Source organism: Cololabis saira, chromosome 13 (assembly GCF_033807715.1).
Source record: "Cololabis saira isolate AMF1-May2022 chromosome 13, fColSai1.1, whole genome shotgun sequence".
Classification (NCBI taxonomy): domain Eukaryota; kingdom Metazoa; phylum Chordata; class Actinopteri; order Beloniformes; family Belonidae; genus Cololabis; species Cololabis saira.
Window position 1 is genome coordinate 46,574,470 of NC_084599.1, and position 20,799 is coordinate 46,595,268.

The window sequence follows — 20,799 nt, forward strand, 5'->3', positions numbered from 1 at the left end:
AATGTAATAATTTCCTGAAAATGTAGTAACGCCTGAAAATGTAATAAAATTTGCACTTAACTCAATCGAAAATGTAATAAAACCCAATAATGTAATAACTTCCCCAATAATGTAATAAAATATCCTGACTGTAACATTGTGACATTTTTGTACATTATTGGGAATTTATTACATTTTCAGGTGGGTCTTTTTTTTCTCCAAAACTGATAATGTAATACTTGACAAATAATGTAATATATATGTTCATTTTCAGTCCAGAGTTCTACATTTTGTGTTTTAAGTATCTAAGAATGTTTGAAAATGGATTTGAAACACCAGAATGACTATTGGGTTAAATTGCAGACCTTGAGTACCATGTAGTAAATTCCCAATAATGTAATAAGGTTTTACATTATTGGTAAAAATGTTATTACAAAATCAGTCTGGATATTTTATTACATTATTGGTGACGTTATTACATTATTGGGTTTTATTACATTTTCAATTGAGTTAAGTGCAATTTTTATTAAATTTTCAGTAAATTATTACATTATAGGGTGCTACAAGCCTTGTAGAAGTTATTTTACAAAACAAAATGAAAAAACTAAAATAAACATTGCTTTTGCCGAAAAGGTGCCGCTGAAGCCGAAGCTTCTACCCTTTTTATCTTGTGATCAACTTAAATCTGAAACATTAGCATTAATCCGTGAAAACAAACAATGCATAAAGAAGACAAAAAAATAAATAAGACAAAATATGAAATTGATGTTTCACATTCTAGAATGTGATTGATAATATACTTTATAGTTATGTTTGTGTTTTATATTTATTTACAATATTTTCTTTAAACATTTTCTTGAACTTAGGTCGTTGTCACAACTATTCCATATTTCTCTTGCCTTAATTAATGTACATCTTTTTAATATTAGTTCTTACTGTCGTCGTCTCAAACATGAGTTTCCCCCTCAGGTCATAGTTTCTTTTATTTGGAACAAATCCTGAATGCAGTTTGGAAACCGTTTCTGCTGGGCTTTGAAGTCAAATAGAACAGTTTTCTGCTCTACTATGTCATGGACTTTTCGAGTATAATATTTAAAAAAGAGATTATTGTGTATATGATTATATGTGCTACATAAATTGGCGAGCCAGCCAGGAGCTGTCATTTACCATGTAGTCTCCGTGGACAGCCTGTGTAGTCCCCTAGCTTGCAGCAGCACCGCCTAGGCCTACATGGAGGGATTGCAGGCGATAGCTAAATGGAGTGTCTAGTCAGTGAGGTAGTGGGCGTGTCCACAGGTAACAAGATTCACTCACTCATTTCACCAGGGTCACACATCTCCATCATTCACCTCCCCCTCTACTATGTCATGGAATTTTAGAGTTTTATATTTAATAAAGAGATTATTTGTTGGTTCATAATAGTCAGATCTATTAATTATCCTTAAGGCTCCTTTCTGTAGTAAGAAAATAGGGTTTGTATTTGTTTTCATAGGTGTTACCCCAAACCTCCACACAATAAGTAATGTATGGAACTATGAGTGAGCAATACATCAAAAACTGTGCTCTTTGACAGAAGATATCATTTGTTTTACTTAATATTTATATAAAGGTAAGGAGCAAATTCACTACGGAGCTCGATAAGCTAAAGTTCAGCTATGAGTCCCAGATCCGGATCAGGCTGGAGGCCCAGAGGGACGAGGACAACGCCGAGTTCAGGCTGAAGTCTGACAGGACGGAGGCGGAGAGGAGGAACCTGGAGGAAGATCTCAGGAGGCTCACGACGGCTCTCAGGGAGGCTGAGGAGCAGAGGAAGAGGGCCGAGGAGGAATCGCACCGTCACCGGACCCTGCTCTTACAGGAAGAGCAGAGGAGGAGGGAGATGGAGCTGCTGGTGATGCAGAGAGATGAAGAAAACAGTCGGTGTAGGGACGAGTTGACCGAAGCCATGAAGACCCTCCAGGACCAGAGGGACAAGCTGGTTTACGTGACACACGGTCTGGAGGAAGAAACCCGCCGGAGGAGAACCGCGGAGGAAGGGCAGGCTCTGCTGGAGCAGTCGTTGGCCCAGCTGCAGCTGAAGCTCACGTCTTCATCGATGGCAGCGACTCAGCTGAGGGAGTGTGAGCATGAGCTGCAGAACATCCGTCTGGAGCTGGAGAGAGAGAGCAAGGAGCGCTTCAGAGCAGAGCAGAAGACGAGCAGGTTACGGGGACGCATCGCTGACCTGCAGACGGTGAGGGACGGGTTGGAGAACCAGGTGGAGCACCTGAGGAACGACCTCGGGGAGGAGGCGGGCCGAAGAAGTCGGGCGGAAGCAGAGCTGGAGAAGAGCTCCGCGAGCGTGACGGAGCACCTCAGCACCATCACCGCTCTGCGTCAGAGCCAAGAACAAGCCAGGACATCAGCACAGAGAGGAGAAGAAGAACGTCTCAGGCTGCAGGAGGAGTAGCTGGGAGGGAATCTGTCAAAAATCATAAAGATTGTGCACTTGGTGACAAGTTTTTGATATTTGGCATGTTAGTTATGGACAAAAGGTTTTCAAAAACCACCGCAAACAAATTGTGACGCCCCCTAGTGGCCGGTTTGGTGACGCCCCCTAGTGGCCGGTTTGGTGTCGCCCCCTAGTGGCCGGTTTGGTGACGCCCCCTAGTGGCTGGTTTGGTGACGCCCCCTAGTGGCCGGTTTGGTGACTCCTAGTGGCCGGTTTGGTGACGCCCCCTAGTGGCCGGTTTGGTGACTCCTAGTGGCCGGTTTGGTGACGCCCCCTAGTGGCCGGTTTGGTGACGCCCCCTAGTGGCCGGTTTGGTGACGCCCCCTAGTGGCCGGTTTGGTGACGCCCCCTAGTGGCCGGTTTGGTGACTCCCCCTAGTGGCCGGTTTGGTGACGCCCCCTAGTGGCCGGTTTGGTGACTCCCCCTAGTGGCCGGTTTGGTGACGCCCCCTAGTGGCCGGTTTGGTGACGCCCCCTAGTGGCCGGTTTGGTGACGCCCCCTAGTGGCCGGTTTGGTGACGCCCCCTAGTGGCCGGTTTGGTGACTCCCCCTAGTGGCCGGTTTGGTGACGCCCCCTAGTGGCCGGTTTGGTGACTCCCCCTAGTGGCCGGTTTGGTGACGCCCCCTAGTGGCCGGTTTGGTGACTCCTAGTGGCCGGTTTGGTGTCGCCCCCTAGTGGCCGGTTTGGTGACTCCCCCTAGTGGCCGGTTTGGTGACGCCCCCTAGTGGCCGGTTTGGTGACGCCCCCTAGTGGCCGGTTTGGTGACGCCCCCTAGTGGCCGGTTTGGTGACTCCCCCTAGTGGCCGGTTTGGTGACGCCCCCTAGTGGCCGGTTTGGTGACGCCCCCTAGTGGCCGGTTTGGTGACTCCTAGTGGCCGGTTTGGTGACGCCCCCTAGTGGCCGGTTTGGTGACGCCCCCTAGTGGCCGGTTTGGTGACTCCTAGTGGCCGGTTTGGTGACGCCCCCTAGTGGCCGGTTTGGTGACTCCTAGTGGCCGGTTTGGTGACGCCCCCTAGTGGCCGGTTTGGTGACTCCTAGTGGCCGGTTTGGTGACGCCCCCTAGTGGCCGGTTTGGTGACGCCCCCTAGTGGCCGGTTTGGTGTCGCCCCCTAGTGGCCGGTTTGGTGACGCCCCCTAGTGGCCGGTTTGGTGACTCCTAGTGGCCGGTTTGGTGACGCCCCCTAGTGGCCGGTTTGCAGAACATTCAAAATGTCTCCCGCCGAAAAGACCAAAGGTCAAATCTCAGCTTCTCTTAGTCCTAGATTGTTGTATATCGTCACTGTTTCTACTTTTTTGGTGCTACGAATTCAATTCTGAGATAAATATCCTATTCCAAGGTCATGTTGAAGGTCAAATTAAATTTTTAAGGTCATTTTTTGCTCAAAAAACTCCATATCTCTAGAATTATGGGGCGGCAGTAGCTCAGGTGGCAGAGCGGGTCGTCCAATGATCGGAAGGTCGGAGGTTCAAATCCCGCTCTGTCCCAGTTTGCTGTCGTAGTGTCCTTGGGCAAGACACCTTACCCACCTTGCCCCGTGTGAATGTGTATGAATGTTGGTGGTGGTCGGAGGGGCCGTTAGGCGCGATATGGCAGCCACGCTTCCGTCAGTCTGCCCCAGGGCAGCTGTGGCTACAAACGTAGCTACCACCACCAGTGAGGATGTGTATGAATTAATAATGATCTCTGTAAAGCGCTCTGGGTGCCTTGAAGGGCGCTATATAAATGCAAGTCATCAATTAAGTCACATAGAAAGATTATATAGGGCTCTAGATCCATATTTTCACCCCCAAGGAATGTCATTTTCTGTTTATTGGACTGGTCACTATCGCTGTAGTGTCAATAATCTCATTGGGTGAGAACAGTGGCTTCATTCGTCCGTCCGTCCGTCCGTCCGTTCGTTCGTTCGTTCATTCAGGCTGAAGATGAACAGAGCCTCAGAACTAAGTCACAGTGAAATAATAGGATTTTATTAAAATAACACACTAAACATCAGCTGTACGTATTTAAACTCACTAACTCCTACAACGCCGCCTCTATCGCCTCGCTTATTGATTCATTTTGATTTTTCTGCAAACCGGCCACTAGGGGGCCGTCCCAATTTGTTTGCAGTGGTTTTTGAAAACCTTATGTCCATAACTAACACCATGCCAAATATCAAAAACTTGTCACCAAGTGCACGGTTTTCAGTAATTCCCTCCCAGCTAGAGCTGGAGAAAGAGCTCCAGACACAACCAGACCTGTACGGAGAACATCGCTCACCTGAGCACCGAGCTGAAAACCCTGAAGCAGCAGCTTCTGCAGGAGCAGAGCCAACTCAAAGAAGCAAAGCTCAGGAACTCAAGGCTCTTTATAGGACCAGGTCTCGACCAGGTCTCGACCAGGTCTCGACCAGGTCTCGACCAGGTCTCGACCAGGTCTCGACCAGGTCTCGACCAGGTCTCGACCAGGTCTCGACCAGGTCTCAGCTCAACCAGGTCTCATCCAGGTCTCTCAGCTCAACAGGTCACAGAGGTACATGAAGGTCCTGGACTGGTCGTCTCTTTCCAAATCACAGTCCCTACTTGGAAAATTCACGTAGCAGGGAGTGTAGATGAGTGTTTGCTTGCATGCTGAAGCACCTGTAGATCACCTGTAGATCACCTGTAGATGCATCCCATCTGAAAACTCTGATTTGAACACATACTTCCTGTATGTGTTTGAATTAAGATGCATGTGAATCCCCTGCCGACACCGTTCCTCTCTGCCTCCCGATCTCCTCGTCCCACAGTATTCCTTTACAGTTGCTCGTTTCTCTGCCTTTGTTTCTTTTACTCAGAGTGATCCCCACCGTCGACATCACCAGTTCTCTGGTCTGCAACAGTTTCATTATCATCGACTGTTAAGATTTGGGTTGAATGGAGACGCACAATTAATAAACGCAGGTCCCAAATAAACACCTGTTCATTTGAGCGATTTTTTTCTACCGTGTTTCACGGTAGTTCACTTAACACATTTCTAGATAGAGTTATGAGAGTTTTTAAGTTGGTACTGAAGTCAGACATCTACTTAAATGCTTTCAAGTCCAGAAAAGGTTCAAATGTCTCCTTTAGATTCTACTGTAAAACCAAATCTTTTTTTTTCTCCCCAATCTTACCAGAGCATGTTTGTTCTTTTTGCTGTTCTGAAGAGAATGAGCAGAATTGATTTCCTTTTTCCAGAACTATTTTAGTTAAATCAAGATTTTGGCAGACTGCACACAGACTTTCAAGTTTTTCCCTCTAAGACTGTATGACATTGTGACTTTATTTTTCAAATTTAAAATGATTTAAAACTTGTTTCAGTACAGAATTAAATTACAGCAGAATTGTTCCAAATGTGTCAAATCAGTTTATCGCTGATCATTTGCTGTATACAAAAAAATAATGGAGCCTCTTTTTGATTTTAAGCAGAAAAACAGCTTAAGAGCAAGTATGTGTGTCCTCTTCCTTGTGAATCTACACTGTCAGTGATTTATTCATATATTTTACTGTGATTTAAAATGTATAGCATATGTGTGTGCAATGCTGTAAAATTACCTGTGCATTTCTGAGTTTACTAATCTTTTGACTCTGCTCTGTTTTCCATTTATTTTCCAGACAAGAACCATGATGGAATCCATTCAATCGCAGTACAGCGAAACACTAAGTGAGAGAGATGATTTGTTGCTAAAATTGCAGCGATTGGAAAAGGACAAAGATCACAATCAAAGAATAGAGGAAGATCTCAGTGTCGTTAAGTCGTCTCTTGAGTCTGAGCTTCGCAATAAGGCACTTCTTCAAGAGGAGAATGAGAAAATTAAGAGGGATTTAAATTACTGGCAGGACCAATGCAATGGTAAACAGAGCCTCATCAGGGAGTACGACACGGACAAGGAGAGGATGGAGATGGAAAGAAAATCCTTGAAAAGTGAGTTAGACAAGCTTGTGCTGCAACATAAAGAGCTTGAGGAAACGTATAAAAGTAGAGTGGAAGTGGAGGTTGACGTGGTTTTCGATGGAGTACGAAAACCAGTCACAGCAAACCAGTTACTTGACTGTGGAGTTTTGGACAAACCAACATTTACCCAACTTGTAAAAGGACATAAAACCATTCCTGAGGTTTCTGCTGACAAGAAAGTCATTCTAAAAGGGACAGGTCCGATAGCCGGGGTGGTGATTGAGGGACCAAAAGGTTCTGGGTCCAGCGAAGGACCCCTTTGCAAAATCACCTTCACTGAGGCCAAGAGAGATAATCTCCTCCCACCGGATAGCGTTGACTTGCTATTGGATGCACAAGCTGCTACAGGTCACATCATTGACCCAAGGACTAATCAGAAGCTAACAGTTGAAGAGGCTTGCAGTCAAGGTGTTGTTGATGACGAGGACAGAGACAGGCTGCTAGCAGCAGAGGCTGCAGCTGTGGGATACAGTGAACCTGGTGGAAGCAAACCACTGTCAGTGTTTCAGGCCATGGAAAAGGGATTGACCGACAAGACCACAACACTGCGTCTCCTACAAGCTCAGGAGTCCGTAGGGGGGGTTCTAGATCCCGTACTCAGTGTGTTCCTTCCCAGAGACACAGCCATTGAGCGTGAACTCATTGATAAGGATACCTGCCATGCTTTGAATCAGCGGCCTCCGCTCTACCTGGACCCTGAAAATGAGGAGGGTGTAACCTATACGTCAATGAAAAGAAGGTGCAAGATAGATCCACGCACAGGCCTTCTACTTCTTCCTATCCCTGAGAGAATCGATCCTTCAAAAATTGTCTTTGACGGTGTCCGGAAGCCTGTCACTGCCAAGCAGCTGCTTGACTGTGGTGTCCTGGAAAAGCCAACATTTAAAGACCTAGAAAAGGGGAACAAAACAGTCCCAGAGGTGTCTGAAGACAAAAATGTCAGTCTTAAGGGCACGGGACCTATTGCTGGTGTCATAGCAGGTAGTCGAGGAAAAATGTCTTTGTCTGAAGCCAAAAATCAAATGCTAATCCCTGATGAAAGTGCAGATATGCTACTAGAAGCCCAGGCTGCTACAGGCCATATCATTGACCCCAAAGGCAATAAAAAGCTGACAGTAGAGGAGGCATGTGCAAGAGGTGTTGTGGACAACAGTGATCGAGACAGATTATTGGGAGCTGAAGCTGCTGCTATAGGGTATAAATGTCCTAACACAGCAAAACCTGTATCAGTTTTTGTGGCCATGAAGAAAGGACTAATTGATGAAAACAGTGGCATACGCCTACTGCAGGCCCAAATGTCAGTGGGTGGAATTCTGGATCCAAATCTCAGTGTGTTTTTACCTCAAGACACAGCTATTGAGCGCAAGCTTATAGATGAAGAACTTTGTTCTGCTCTAAAACTGAGTCCTGAATGCTATATTGACCCAGAAACAGAGCACAATCTCAGTTATGATGCTTTAAAGGAGAGATGCAAAATAGAACCTCATACAGGTCTGCTACTTCTACCAGTCTCTGAGAGGAAAGACCCTTCTCAACTGATATTTGATGGTGTTCGTAAAACGGTCACGGCAAAGCAACTGCTTGATTGTGGGGTCCTGGACAAACCAACATTTAACCAACTAATGAAAGGGAGCAAAACTGTTGCAGAAGTGTCTGAGGATAAAAAGATCCCACTAAAGGGGACTGGATCAATTGCTGGTGTAGAAGTTGGACCATTAGGAAAACTGTCATTATCAGAGGCAAAGGAAAAGAAGATGATTTCTCCTGACAGTGCAGACTTGCTGCTGGAAGCTCAAGCTGCCACTGGTCACATCATCGATCCCAAAACCAATAAAAAACTGACAGTAAAGGAAGCATGTGCAGCGGGAGTTGTGGACAATTCTGATCGAGATAAACTCTTAGCAGCAGAAGCTGCTGCTGTGGGCTACCAGGATCCTCACACCGCCCAGCCTCTTTCAGTGTTTGAGGCAATGAAGAAGGGACTAGTTGACAAGAAGACTGGACTACGTTTGCTACAGGCCCAGGAGTCTGCAGGGGGTATTCTAGATCCAAACCTCAGTGTGTTCCTCCCTAAAGACACTGCAATAAAACGCAAGCTGTTGGATGAAGAGCTCCGTTCTGCTCTCAGTAAGAATCCAGAGTGTTACCTTGACCCAGACACAGACCGTGATGCCAGCTATGGAGATCTAAAGAAAAGGTGCAAAATAGATGCCAAGACAGGTTTGAACCTTCTGCCAGTCTCTGAGAGAAAAGACCCTTCCAAACTGATGTTTGAAGGTGTCCGTAAGCCAGTCTCAGCCCAGCAGCTGTTGGAATGTGGTGTCCTCGACAAACCAACATTGGACAAGCTCTTGAAAGGTGAGAAAACTGTTGCTGAGGTGTCTGAGGATAAAAAGATCCCCTTAAAGGGGACGGGATCAATTGCGGGTGTAGAAGTTGGACCTTTAGGAAAACTGTCATTGTCAGAGGCAAAGAAAAATAAGATGATTCATCCTGAAAGTGCAGACTTGCTGCTTCAAGCTCAAGCTGCCACTGGTCACATCATCGATCCCAAAACCAATAAAAAACTGACAGTAGAGGAAGCATGTGCAGCGGGAGTTGTGGACAATTCAGATCGAGATAAACTCTTAGCAGCAGAAACTGCTGCTGTGGGCTACCAGGATCCTCACACCGCCCAGCCTCTTTCAGTGTTTGAGGCAATGAAGAAGGGACTAGTTGACAAAAAGACTGGACTACGTTTGCTGCAGGCCCAGGAGTCTGCAGGGGGTATTCTAGATCCAAACCTCAGTGTGTTCCTCCCTAAAGACACCGCAATAAAACGCAACCTATTGGACGAAGAGCTCCGTTCTGCTCTCAGTAAGAACCCAGAGTGTTACCTTGACCCAGACACAGACCGTGATGCCAGCTATGGAGATCTAAAGAAAGGGTGCAAAATAGATGCCAAGACAGGTTTGATGCTTCTGCCAGTCTCTGAGAGGAAAGACCCTTCCAAACTGATGTTTGAAGGTGTCCGTAAGCCAGTCTCAGCCCAGCAGCTGTTGGAATGTGGTGTCCTCGACAAACCAACATTTGACAAGCTCTTGAAAGGTGAGAAAACTGTTGCTGAGGTGTCTGTAGATAAAAAGATCCCTCTAAAGGGGACTGGATCAATTGCTGGTGTAGAAGTTGGACCATTAGGAAAACTGTCATTGTCAGAGGCAAAGAAAAAGAAGATGATTTCTCCTGACAGTGCAGACTTGCTGCTTCAAGCTCAAGCTGCCACTGGTCACATCATCGATCCCAAGACCAATAAAAAACTGACAGTAGAGGAAGCATGTGCAGCGGGAGTTGTGGACAATTCAGATCGAGATAAACTCTTAGCAGCAGAAGCTGCTGCTGTGGGCTACCAGGATCCTCACACTGCCCAGCCTCTTTCAGTGTTTGAGGCAATGAAGAAGGGACTAGTTGACAAAAAGACTGGACTACGTTTTCTACAGGCCCAGGAGTCTGCAGGGGGTATTCTAGATCCAAACCTCAGTGTGTTCCTCCCTAAAGACACTGCAATAAAACGCAAGCTGTTGGATGAAGAGCTCCGTTCTGCTCTCAGTAAGAACCCAGAGTGTTACCTTGACCCAGACACAGACCGTGATGCCAGCTATGGAGATCTAAAGAAAAGCTGCAAAACAGATGCCAAGACAGGTTTGATGCTTCTGCCAGTCTCTGAGAGGAAAGACCCTTCCAAACTGATGTTTGAAGGTGTCCGTAAGCCAGTCTCAGCACAGCAGCTGTTGGAATGTGGTGTCCTCGACAAGCCAACGTTTGACAAGCTCTTGAAAGGTGAGAAAACTGTTGCAGAGGTGTCTGAGGATAAAAAGATCCCTCTAAAGGGGACTGGATCAATTGCTGGTGTAGAAGTTGGACAATTAGGAAAACTGTCATTGTCAGAGGCAAAGAAAAAGAAGATGATTTCTCCTGACAGTGCAGACTTGCTGCTTCAAGCTCAGGCTGCCACTGGTCACATCATCGATCCCAAGACCAATAAAAAACTGACAGTAGAGGAAGCATGTGCAGCGGGAGTTGTGGACAATTCAGATCGAGATAAACTCTTAGCAGCAGAAGCTGCTGCTGTGGGCTACCAGGATCCTCACACCGCCCAGCCTCTTTCAGTGTTTGAGGCAATGAAGAAGGGACTTGTTGACAAGAAGACTGGACTACGTTTGCTACAGGCCCAGGAGTCTGCAGGGGGTATTCTAGATCCAAACCTCAGTGTGTTCCTCCCTAAAGACACTGCAATAAAACGGAAGCTGTTGGATGAAGAGCTCCATTCTGCTCTCAGTAAGAACCCAGAGTGTTACTTTGACCCAGAAACAGACCGTGATGCCAGCTATGGAGATCTAAATAAAAGGTGCAAAACAGATGCCAAGACAGGTTTGATGCTTCTGCCAGTTTCTGAGAGGAAAGACCCTTCCAAACTGATGTTTGAAGGTGTCCGTAAGCCAGTCTCAGCACAGCAGCTGTTGGAATGTGGTGTCCTCGACAAACCAACATTTGACAAGCTCTTGAAAGGTGAGAAAACTGTTGCAGAGGTGTCTGTAGATACAAAGATCCCTCTAAAGGGGACTGGATCAATTGCTGGTGTAGAAGTTGGACCTTTAGGAAAACTGTCATTATCAGAGGCAAAGAAAAAGACGATGATTTCTCCTGACAGTGCAGACTTGCTGCTGGAAGCTCAAGCTGCCACTGGTCACATCATCGATCCCAAGACCAATAAAAAACTGACAGTAGAGGAAGCATGTGCAGCGGGAGTTGTGGACAATTCAGATCGAGATAAACTCTTAGCAGCAGAAGCTGCTGCTGTGGGCTACCAGGATCCTCACACCGCCCAGCCTCTTTCAGTGTTTGAGGCAATGAAGAAGGGACTAGTTGACAAGAAGACTGGACTACGTTTGCTACAGGCCCAGGAGTCTGCAGGGGGTATTCTAGATCCAAACCTCAGTGTGTTCCTCCCTAAAGACACTGCAATAAAACGCAAGCTGTTGGATGAAGAGCTCCGTTCTGCTCTCAGTAAGAACCCAGAGTGTTACCTTGACCCAGACACAGACCGTGATGCCAGCTATGGAGATCTAAAGAAAAGGTGCAAAATAGATGCCAAGACAGGTTTGATGGTTCTGCCAGTCTCTGAGAGGAAAGACCCTTCCAAACTGATGTTTGAAGGTGTCCGTAAGCCAGTCTCAGCACAGCAGCTGTTGGAATGTGGTGTCCTCGACAAACCAACGTTTGACAAGCTCTTGAAAGGTGAGAAAACGGTTGCACAGGTGTCTGAGGATAAAAAAATCCCTCTAAAGGGGACTGGATCAATTGCTGGTGTAGAAGTTGGACCATTAGGAAAACTGTCATTGTCAGAGGCAAAGAAAAAGAAGAGTATTTCTCCTGACAGTGCAGACTTGCTGCTGGAAGCTCAAGCTGCCACTGGTCACATCATCGATCCCAAGACCAATAAGAAACTGACGGTAGAGGAAGCATGTGCAGCGGGAGTTGTGGACAATTCTGTTCGAGATAAACTCTTAGCAGCAGAAGCTGCTGCTGTGGGCTACCAGGATCCTCACACCGCCCAGCGTCTTTCAGTGTTTGAGGCAATGAATAAGGGACTAGTTGACAAGAAGACTGGACTACGTTTGCTACAGGCCCAGGAGTCTGCAGGGGGTATTCTAGATCCAAACCTCAGTGTGTTCCTCCCTAAAGACACTGCAATAAAACGCAAGCTGTTGGATGAAGAGTTCCGTTCTGCTCTCAGTAAGAATCCAGAATGTTACCTTGACCCAGACACAGACCGTGATGCCAGCTATGGAGATCTAAAGAAAAGGTGCAAAACAGATGCCAAGACAGGTTTGATGCTTCTGCCAGTCTCTGAGAGGAAAGACCCTTCCAAACTGATGTTTGATGGTGTCCGTAAGCCAGTCTCAGCACAGCAGCTGTTGGATTGTGGTGTCCTCGACAAACCAACATTTGACAAGCTCTTGAAAAGTGAGAAAACTGTTGCAGAGGTGTCTAAAGATAAAAAGATTGCTCTAAAGGGGACTGGATCAATTGCTGGTGTAGAAGTTGGACCATTAGGAAAACTGTCATTGTCAGAGGCAAAGAAAAAGAAGATGATTTCTCCTGAAAGTTCAGACTTGTTGCTTCAAGCTCAAGCTGCCACTGGTCACATCATCGATCCCAAGACCAATAAAAAACTGACCGTAGAGGAAGCATGTGCAGCGGGAGTTGTGGACAATTCAGATCGAGATAAACTCTTAGCAGCAGAAGCTGCTGCTGTGGGCTACCAGGATCCTCACACCGCCCAGCCTCTTTCAGTGTTTGAGGCAATGAAGAAGGGACTTGTTGACAAGAAGACTGGACTACGTTTGCTACAGGCCCAGGAGTCTGCAGGGGGTATTCTAGATCCAAACCTCAGTGTGTTCCTCCCTAAAGACACTGCAATAAAACGCAAGCTGTTGGATGGAGAGCTCCGTTCTGCTCTCAGTAAGAACCCAGAGTGTTACCTCGACCCAGACACAGACCGTGATGCCAGCTATGGAGATCTAAAGAAAAGCTGCAAAACAGATGCCAAGACAGGTTTGATGCTTCTGCCAGTCTCTGAGAGGAAAGACCCTTCCAAACTGATGTTTGAAGGTGTCCGTAAGCCAGTCTCAGCACAGCAGCTGTTGGAATGTGGTGTCCTCGACAAACCAACATTTGACAAGCTCTTGAAAGGGAAGAAAACTGTTGCAGAGGTGTCTAAAGATAACAAGATTCCTCTAAAGGGGACTGGATCAATTGCTGGTGTAGAAGTTGGACCATTAGGAAAACTGTCATTGTCAGAGGCAAAGAAAAAGAAGAGTATTTCTCCTGACAGTGCAGACTTGCTGCTGGAAGCTCAAGCTGCCACTGGTCACATCATCGATCCCAAGACCAATAAAAAACTGACAGTAAGGGAAGCATGTGCAGCGGGAGTTGTGGACAAGTCAGATCGAGATAAACTCTTAGCAGCAGAAGCTGCTGCTGTGGGCTACCAGGATCCTCACACTGCCCAGCCTCTTTCAGTGTTTGAGGCAATGAAGAAGGGACTTGTTGACAAGAAGACTGGACTACGTTTGCTACAGGCCCAGGAGTCTGCAGGGGGTATTCTAGATCCAAACCTCAGTGTGTTCCTCCCTAAAGACACCGCAATAAAACGCAAGTTGTTGGATGAAGAGCTCCATTCTGCTCTCAGTAAGAACCCAGAGTGTTACCTTGACCCAGACACAGACCGGGATGCCAGCTATGGAGATCTAAAGAAAAGGTGCAAAACAGATGCCAAGACAGGTTTGATGCTTCTGCCAGTCTCTGAGAGGAAAGACCCTTCCAAACTGATGTTTGAAGGTGTCCGTAAGCCAGTCTCAGCACAGCAGCTGTTGGATTGTGGTGTCCTCGACAAACCAACGTTTGACAAGCTCTTGAAAGGTGAGAAAACGGTTGCACAGGTGTCTGAGGATAAAAAAATCCCTCTAAAGGGGACTGGAACAATTGCTGGTGTAGAAGTTGGACCTTTAGGAAAACTGTCATTGTCAGAGGCAAAGAAAAAGAAGATGATTTCTCCTGACAGTGCAGACTTGCTGCTTCAAGCTCAAGCTGCCACTGGTCACATCATCGATCCCAAGACCAATAAGAAACTGACGGTAGAGGAAGCATGTGCAGCGGGAGTTGTGGACAATTCTGTTCGAGATAAACTCTTAGCAGCAGAAGCTGCTGCTGTGGGCTACCAGGATCCTCACACCGCCCAGCGTCTTTCAGTGTTTGAGGCAATGAAGAAGGGACTTGTTGACAAGAAGACTGGACTACGTTTGCTACAGGCCCAGGAGTCTGCAGGGGGTATTCTAGATCCAAACCTCAGTGTGTTCCTCCCTAAAGACACCGCAATAAAACGCAACCTATTGGATGAAGAGCTCCATTCTGCTCTCAGTAAGAACCCAAAGTGTTACCTTGACCCAGACACAGACCGTGATGCCAGCTATGGAGATCTAAAGAAAAGGTGCAAAACAGATGCCAAGACAGGTTTGATGCTTCTGCCAGTCTCTGAGAGGAAAGACCCTTCCAAACTGATGTTTGATGGTGTCCGTAAGCCAGTCTCAGCACAGCAGCTGTTGGAATGTGATGTCCTCGACAAACCAACATTTGACAAGCTCTTGAAAGGTGAGAAAACTGTTGCAGAGGTGTCTGTAGATACAAAGGTCTTCCTAAAGGGAACAGGATCCATTGCTGGTGTGGCAGCTGGACCTTTAGGGAAGATGTCTTTTACAGAAGCCAAAAAGCAGAAAATGTTGTCATCTGACAGTGCAGACATGCTTCTAATATCTCAAGCAGCCACAGGTCATATTATAGACCCTCGGACTAATCAGAAACTGACAGTGGAGGAAGCATGTGCAGCGGGAGTTGTGGACAATTCTGATCGAGATAAACTCTTAGCAGCAGAAGCTGCTGCTGTGGGCTACCAGGATCCTCACACCGCCCAGCCTCTTTCACTGTTTGAGGCAATGAAGAAGGGACTTGTTGACAAGAAGACTGGACTACGTTTGCTACAGGCCCAGGAGTCTGCAGGGGGTATTCTAGATCCAAACCTCAGTGTGTTCCTCCCTAAAGACACCGCAATAAAACGCAAGCTGCTGGATGAAGAGCTCCGTTCTGCTCTCAGTAAGAACCCAGAGTGTTACCTTGACCCAGACACAGACTGTGATGCCAGCTATGGAAATCTAAAGAAAAGGTGCAAAATAGATGCCAAGACAGGTTTGAACCTTCTGCCAGTCTCTGAGAGGAAAGACCCTTCCAAACTGATGTTTGAAGGTGTCCGTAAGCCAGTCTCAGCACAGCAGCTGTTGGATTGTGGTGTCCTTGACAAACCAACATTTGACAAGCTCTTGAAAGGGAAGAAAACTGTTGCAGAGGTGTCTAAAGATAACAAGATTCCTCTAAAGGGTACTGGATCAATTGCTGGTGTAGAAGTTGGACCTTTAGGAAAACTGTCATTGTCAGAGGCAAAGAAAAAGAAGATGATTTCTCCTGACAGTGCAGACTTGCTGCTGGAAGCTCAAGCTGCCACTGGTCACATCATCGATCCCAAGACCAATAAAAAACTGACAGTAGAGGAAGCATGTGCAGCAGGAGTTGTGGACAATTCTGTTCGAGATAAACTCTTAGCAGCAGAAGCTGCTGCTGTGGGCTACCAGGATCCTCACACCGCCCAGCCTCTTTCAGTGTTTGAGGCAATGAAGAAGGGACTTGTTGACAAGAAGACTGGACTACGTTTGCTACAGGCCCAGGAGTCTGCAGGGGGTATTCTAGATCCAAACCTCAGTGTTTTCCTCCCTAAAGACATCGCAATAAAACACAAGCTGTTGGATGAAGAGCTCCGTTCTGCTCTCAGTAAGAACCCAGAGTGTTACCTTGACCCAGACACAGACCGTGATGCCAGCTATGGAGATCTAAAGAAAAGGTGCAAAACAGATGCCAAGACAGGTTTGATGGTTCTGCCAGTCTCTGAGAGGAAAGACCCTTCCAAACTGATGTTTGAAGGTGTCCGTAAGCCAGTCTCAGCACAGCAGCTGTTGGAATGTTGTGTCCTAGACAAAACAACATTTGACAAGCTCTTGAAAGGTGAGAAAACTGTTGCAGAGGTGTCTGTAGATACAAAGGTCTTTCTAAAGGGAACAGGATCCATTGCTGGCGTGGCAGCTGGACCTTTAGGGAAGATGTCTTTTACAGAAGCCAAAAAGCAAAAAATTATGTCATATGACAGTGCAAACATGCTTCTAATATCTCAAGCAGCCACAGGTCATATTATAGACCCTCGGACTAATCAGAAACTGACAGTCAAAGAGGCTTCTGCCAAAGGAGTAGTGGACAAGGAGGATGAATCAATGCTGTTTGCAGCTGAGGCTGCCGTTATAGGATATAGAGACCCAAGTACTTCCAAGCTCATGACAGCTGGCCAAGCAATGAGAAAGGGATTAATTGACAAGGATACTGCTCTCTGTGTCCTTCAGGCTCAAGAGTCTGTTGGTGGAATTTTGGACCCTACCCTCAATGTGTTCTTACCTAAAGACATTGCCATGGATAGGGATCTTATTGATGAGGACTTATACCAGGCCCTAAACCAGTCCCCTGAGTGTTATCTCGACCCAGATACCCAAAAACCAACTACATATATGTCACTCCAGAAAAAATGTAAATCTGATCCTAGCACAGGTCTCTTGCTTCTGCCCACACCAAAAAAGCCACCATCCATAAAGGGGCTTAGGAACGAAGTGTCCGTCATGGATCTGGTGGACGCAAACCTGCTGGAGCGTTCTGATGTGGACCAGCTGTATGAAGGTAAATTGACAAGCAAAGACATTGAAGACCGCCTGCACTCATACCTGAAAGGTTCCACTTGCATCGCAGGAATTTATGATGAGGCTAAGAATAAGATTCTGCCATTCTATCAAGCCATGAAAGATGGACTGTTGCGACCTGGCACCACTCTGGAGCTGCTTGAAGCCCAAGCTGCATCAGGTTTTATAGTTGATCCTGTCAATAATCTTTACCTGACTGTCCACGAAGCTTACAACAAAAGACTGTTTGGGCCAGAGTTTAAGGACAAACTGTTATCAGCAGAGAAGGCTGTTACTGGCTACGAACTACCTGGAACAGACAAGATAATCTCCCTCTTCCAGGCAATAGAGAAGGGTCTAGTGGAGAAAGGTCATGGTATCCGCCTTCTAGAGGCCCAAATTGCTGCTGGCGGAATCATTGATCCTAAATACAGCCATCGTATTGATGTGAACGTAGCCTACAAAAGAGGTTACTTTGATGAAGAAATGAACAAGATCCTTATTGATGAGAGTGATGATACTAAAGGTTTCTTTGATCCAAATACAGAGGAAAACCTAACTTATCTGGGACTTTTGAAACGCTGTATCGTAGATAAGAAGACTAACCTTCTTCTGTTGCCTCTCACTGAGAAGAATAAGCAAGAGCCAACACTTACAAACACCCTACGGAAGAGGAGAGTGATAATTGTGGATCCGGAGACTAACAAAGAAATGACAGTGCGTGAAGCCTATGACAAAGGGTATATCGACTATGCTACCTTAATGGAGCTGTCGGAGCACGAGTGTGAGTGGGAAGAGATCATTACCACTGCACCAGATGGCTCCACAAGACTTGTTATCCTGGACAGAAGAACTAGAAGGCAGTATGACACCACTGAGCTCCTTCAAAGGCAAGTCATTGATGAATCAATTCTAGAACAGTACCGCTCACGAAAGATCACCCTCACTCAGTTTGCAGATATCATCACGGAGAGGACCAAATATCAATCGGTGTCATCACCTTCAGCAACCTCACCCACATCTTCAGTGATGTCAACATCAGCTTCAACAAAATCAGCATCGTTGGAAACATCTTCACTGACGTCAACCACCTTAAGAGCTTCAGAAACCTCAATTGCAGCGTCATCATCTTCTTCCTTCACCTCCTTATCAACAGTTGAATCAAGATCTTTATCACCTACTGTCACCAAGATGACCACAACAAGAACTACCACCGTCACAGGGCAGAGCAGCTCAACCAGCAGTGTGTCTCATGGTTATACTGACGTCTCCAAACATGCATCCAGTGTATCTATCACTTTGTCCAGTCCTACGGAAACAGTGGGTGAGCTGGGACCTGTGGGTGCCATTTTTGACACAGACACCGTTGAGAAGATATCTATAACAGAGGCTGTAATTCGTGGCATAGTGGATGGAGTCACTGCCCAGAGGTTGCTGGAGGCCCAAGCCTGCACTGGTGGGATTGTTAACCCCACAAACGGCCAGAGGGTCAGCACCCAGGAGGCCACTCGCATGGGCATAATCAGTCAGGACATGGCCACTAAACTCAAACCTGCTCAGAAAACCTACATCGGCTTTGAGAACGTCAAAACCAAGAAGAAGATGTCGGTTTCCGAGGCCATGAAGGAGATGTGGCTGCCATACGAAGCAGGACAGAGATTCATGGAGTTCCAGGTTGCAACCGGCGGGCTTTACGACCCAGAAATGGGCTGCAGAAGAACCATAGATGATGCTTTCAAAATGGGCTGGCTGGATGTGAGAACAGCGCAGAGGCTCCAAGACTTCAGCCACCACACAAAGAACCTGACATGCCCCAAGAGCAAACTAAGAATATCTTACAAAGAGGCTCTGGATAACTGCCTGATGGAGGAGGACACCGGGGTCAGAATGCTGCAGGCATCAATGGTGTCTTCTAGAGGAATCAGTAGTCCATACAGTATTGGCTCGGCCCCCGGTTCCACTGCCGGCTCCAGGACCGGCTCCCAACGATCCTCCCGCCGGAGCAGCCTGGACATGGGCTCCCCGTTAGCTAGGCACTACGGTTATAGCAGCTTCCCTTCATTCTACTAACTAAAAAAAGGAAGACAAGGTTCTGTTCCTGGATGCTTTTTTCAATAGAGAGTATGCATTGATGTCACTTCCCCACTGGACCACGCCCCCTTACACTGGACCACGCCCCCTTACTCGCACTGAGTGGCAAAAATGTCTGCAACTAGTGGAGAAGACGGGATAACCAGTGATCCATGGACATTAATATTTGGCCACGAATCCAGTTTCCTGATATTTCTATGTACTTAATTTCTACTCCGGGGAAATACACAAAGCAAAGCTTGAAGGCTTACAAATGTTTTGAAGCTTGGTCCGCCTTCAACGCAGGATTTGTTGTATTAATTAAAGTGATGAGGACACCGAACTTTATGATTTGACCGTTTAACGTTAGCTACCCAAAAATCCAACATTACCTGGTACAAAATGGGAACCACAAATCCACGTTTCGGTGTCTGGAATCCAGTTGTTTCTGTGAATTGCAGAGATCCATTCGTCTCTCTTAAGCTTATTTTTCCGCAGTCTGTAAAACGATAACTCCGATTTCTTGCTAAATCTATGAGTACAGTCGATCGCACAACAGCTCTTTCCCATTTTAGATGTTTTCCAGTTGCTCAAACTGAAAGTTTACGCTGCCACTCAGTCTTTCTGCCACTCAGTCTTTCTGCCACTCAGTCTTTCTGCCACCCAGTGTTTGTAACCCGCTGTGAAGTCGCATCGTGACATCATGAGCATTCCCTCTATTGAACATTTCTGCTTTGCGTGTTCAGATAAAAAATAATGTTATAGATTCTTCTTAATCTGTCAGGCTCATACGTTGGTGTTACTGCATTTAAAATTTTGCTATTCAAATTCTAAGGATGAAGAAAACTTTTTTTAACAACTGACAAGAATGACAAGCAGCATCATTCAAGTATATGGATTGAAATGTTTTTTATTACAATTCTTGGTGTTCCTGAAGTGGGTATAGAAATGATTACCGTCTTATCATATATCCACTGTTTTGCTTATATTTTTTCCAGAACTTCAGAAAATGTGGTATTTTCATCACAGTTTGATTTTTGTAAAATAGTGTTTTATTGTCTTTTTTTTTCTGCCAACTGTACTTTTTTGGTGGGGAATGGTAAAATGTTGGTGAATAAGCTTGCTGAATGGTTTTTATTTTCTAAACTAAACAATTTCTAAAAAAAAAGATCTCTTTCTGTTTAATGCTTTCAGTTTTTAAATATTTTTTTTTTCACTATCTCAAAATAAAAGTTTATTCTTATGCTTTCGTGGATTTCTGACTTTTCCTTTTTATGCCCAATATCAGGCAGGATGAAACACATGTGACTGTTACATGTGAGATACTGTAGTTATGAAAATAATAACCTCTGTTAAATTACACCCTTTCATTTTAGGACAGAAAAAGTAGATGTAATATACAGTATAGTTTATATCTCTTTATCCGTATATTTGAAAATATTTATATTTTACCCGTTATAGATGCTTTTTGTGTACATTTGGAACTTCTGTAGTTTCCTGCATATTATAATGTTTGCCTGAGTTTGAGTTTTTTGGAACAAGAAGCATTTCCATAATACAGCTTGTACTATTAGGGTCATTATATTTACATTTTCACAGGGCTGCATCAAAAGCCACCATATTTAGACTAGTCAAAATATGGTGAAGACTATAAAACAAAGTTTGTGGCGGCTGGCCAATAGAGGGCGCTAAGACGCTCACCTTTCACCACAAGAAAACACAAGATAAAATAAAATACCTTGAAATATGTGTTTATAATTGTTTTAGATGAGCAAGAAAAATAGTATATAGTTAGTAAGTGAAGCTTTTTATGTTCATCCATGTTGTTTCCTCCCCCGGGCCTGAGAGAAGCTGGACGTGAAACAGGATGGACCTGATCCGGACATGGATATCAATCGTTTGTCCAGGAATTTAGCAGCAGTTCAGACAACATACATGTG

The 20,799-nt window shown here is 45.8% G+C and overlaps 1 protein-coding gene across 1 annotated transcript in view; it reads left to right on the forward strand.

The window, feature by feature from the left end:
- The window catches only part of LOC133458723 (epiplakin-like), a 65,011-nt gene extending 44,944 nt beyond the window's left edge, over window positions 1-20,067 (forward strand). Inside the window, exon 24 of the mRNA XM_061738923.1 lies at window positions 6,086-20,067. Within this exon, the coding sequence (XP_061594907.1) occupies window positions 6,086-18,859 (12,774 nt within the window). The 3' untranslated portion in view covers window positions 18,860-20,067. The remainder of the gene's footprint in view (window positions 1-6,085) is intronic.
- The last annotated feature ends 732 nt before the right edge of the window (window positions 20,068-20,799 follow it).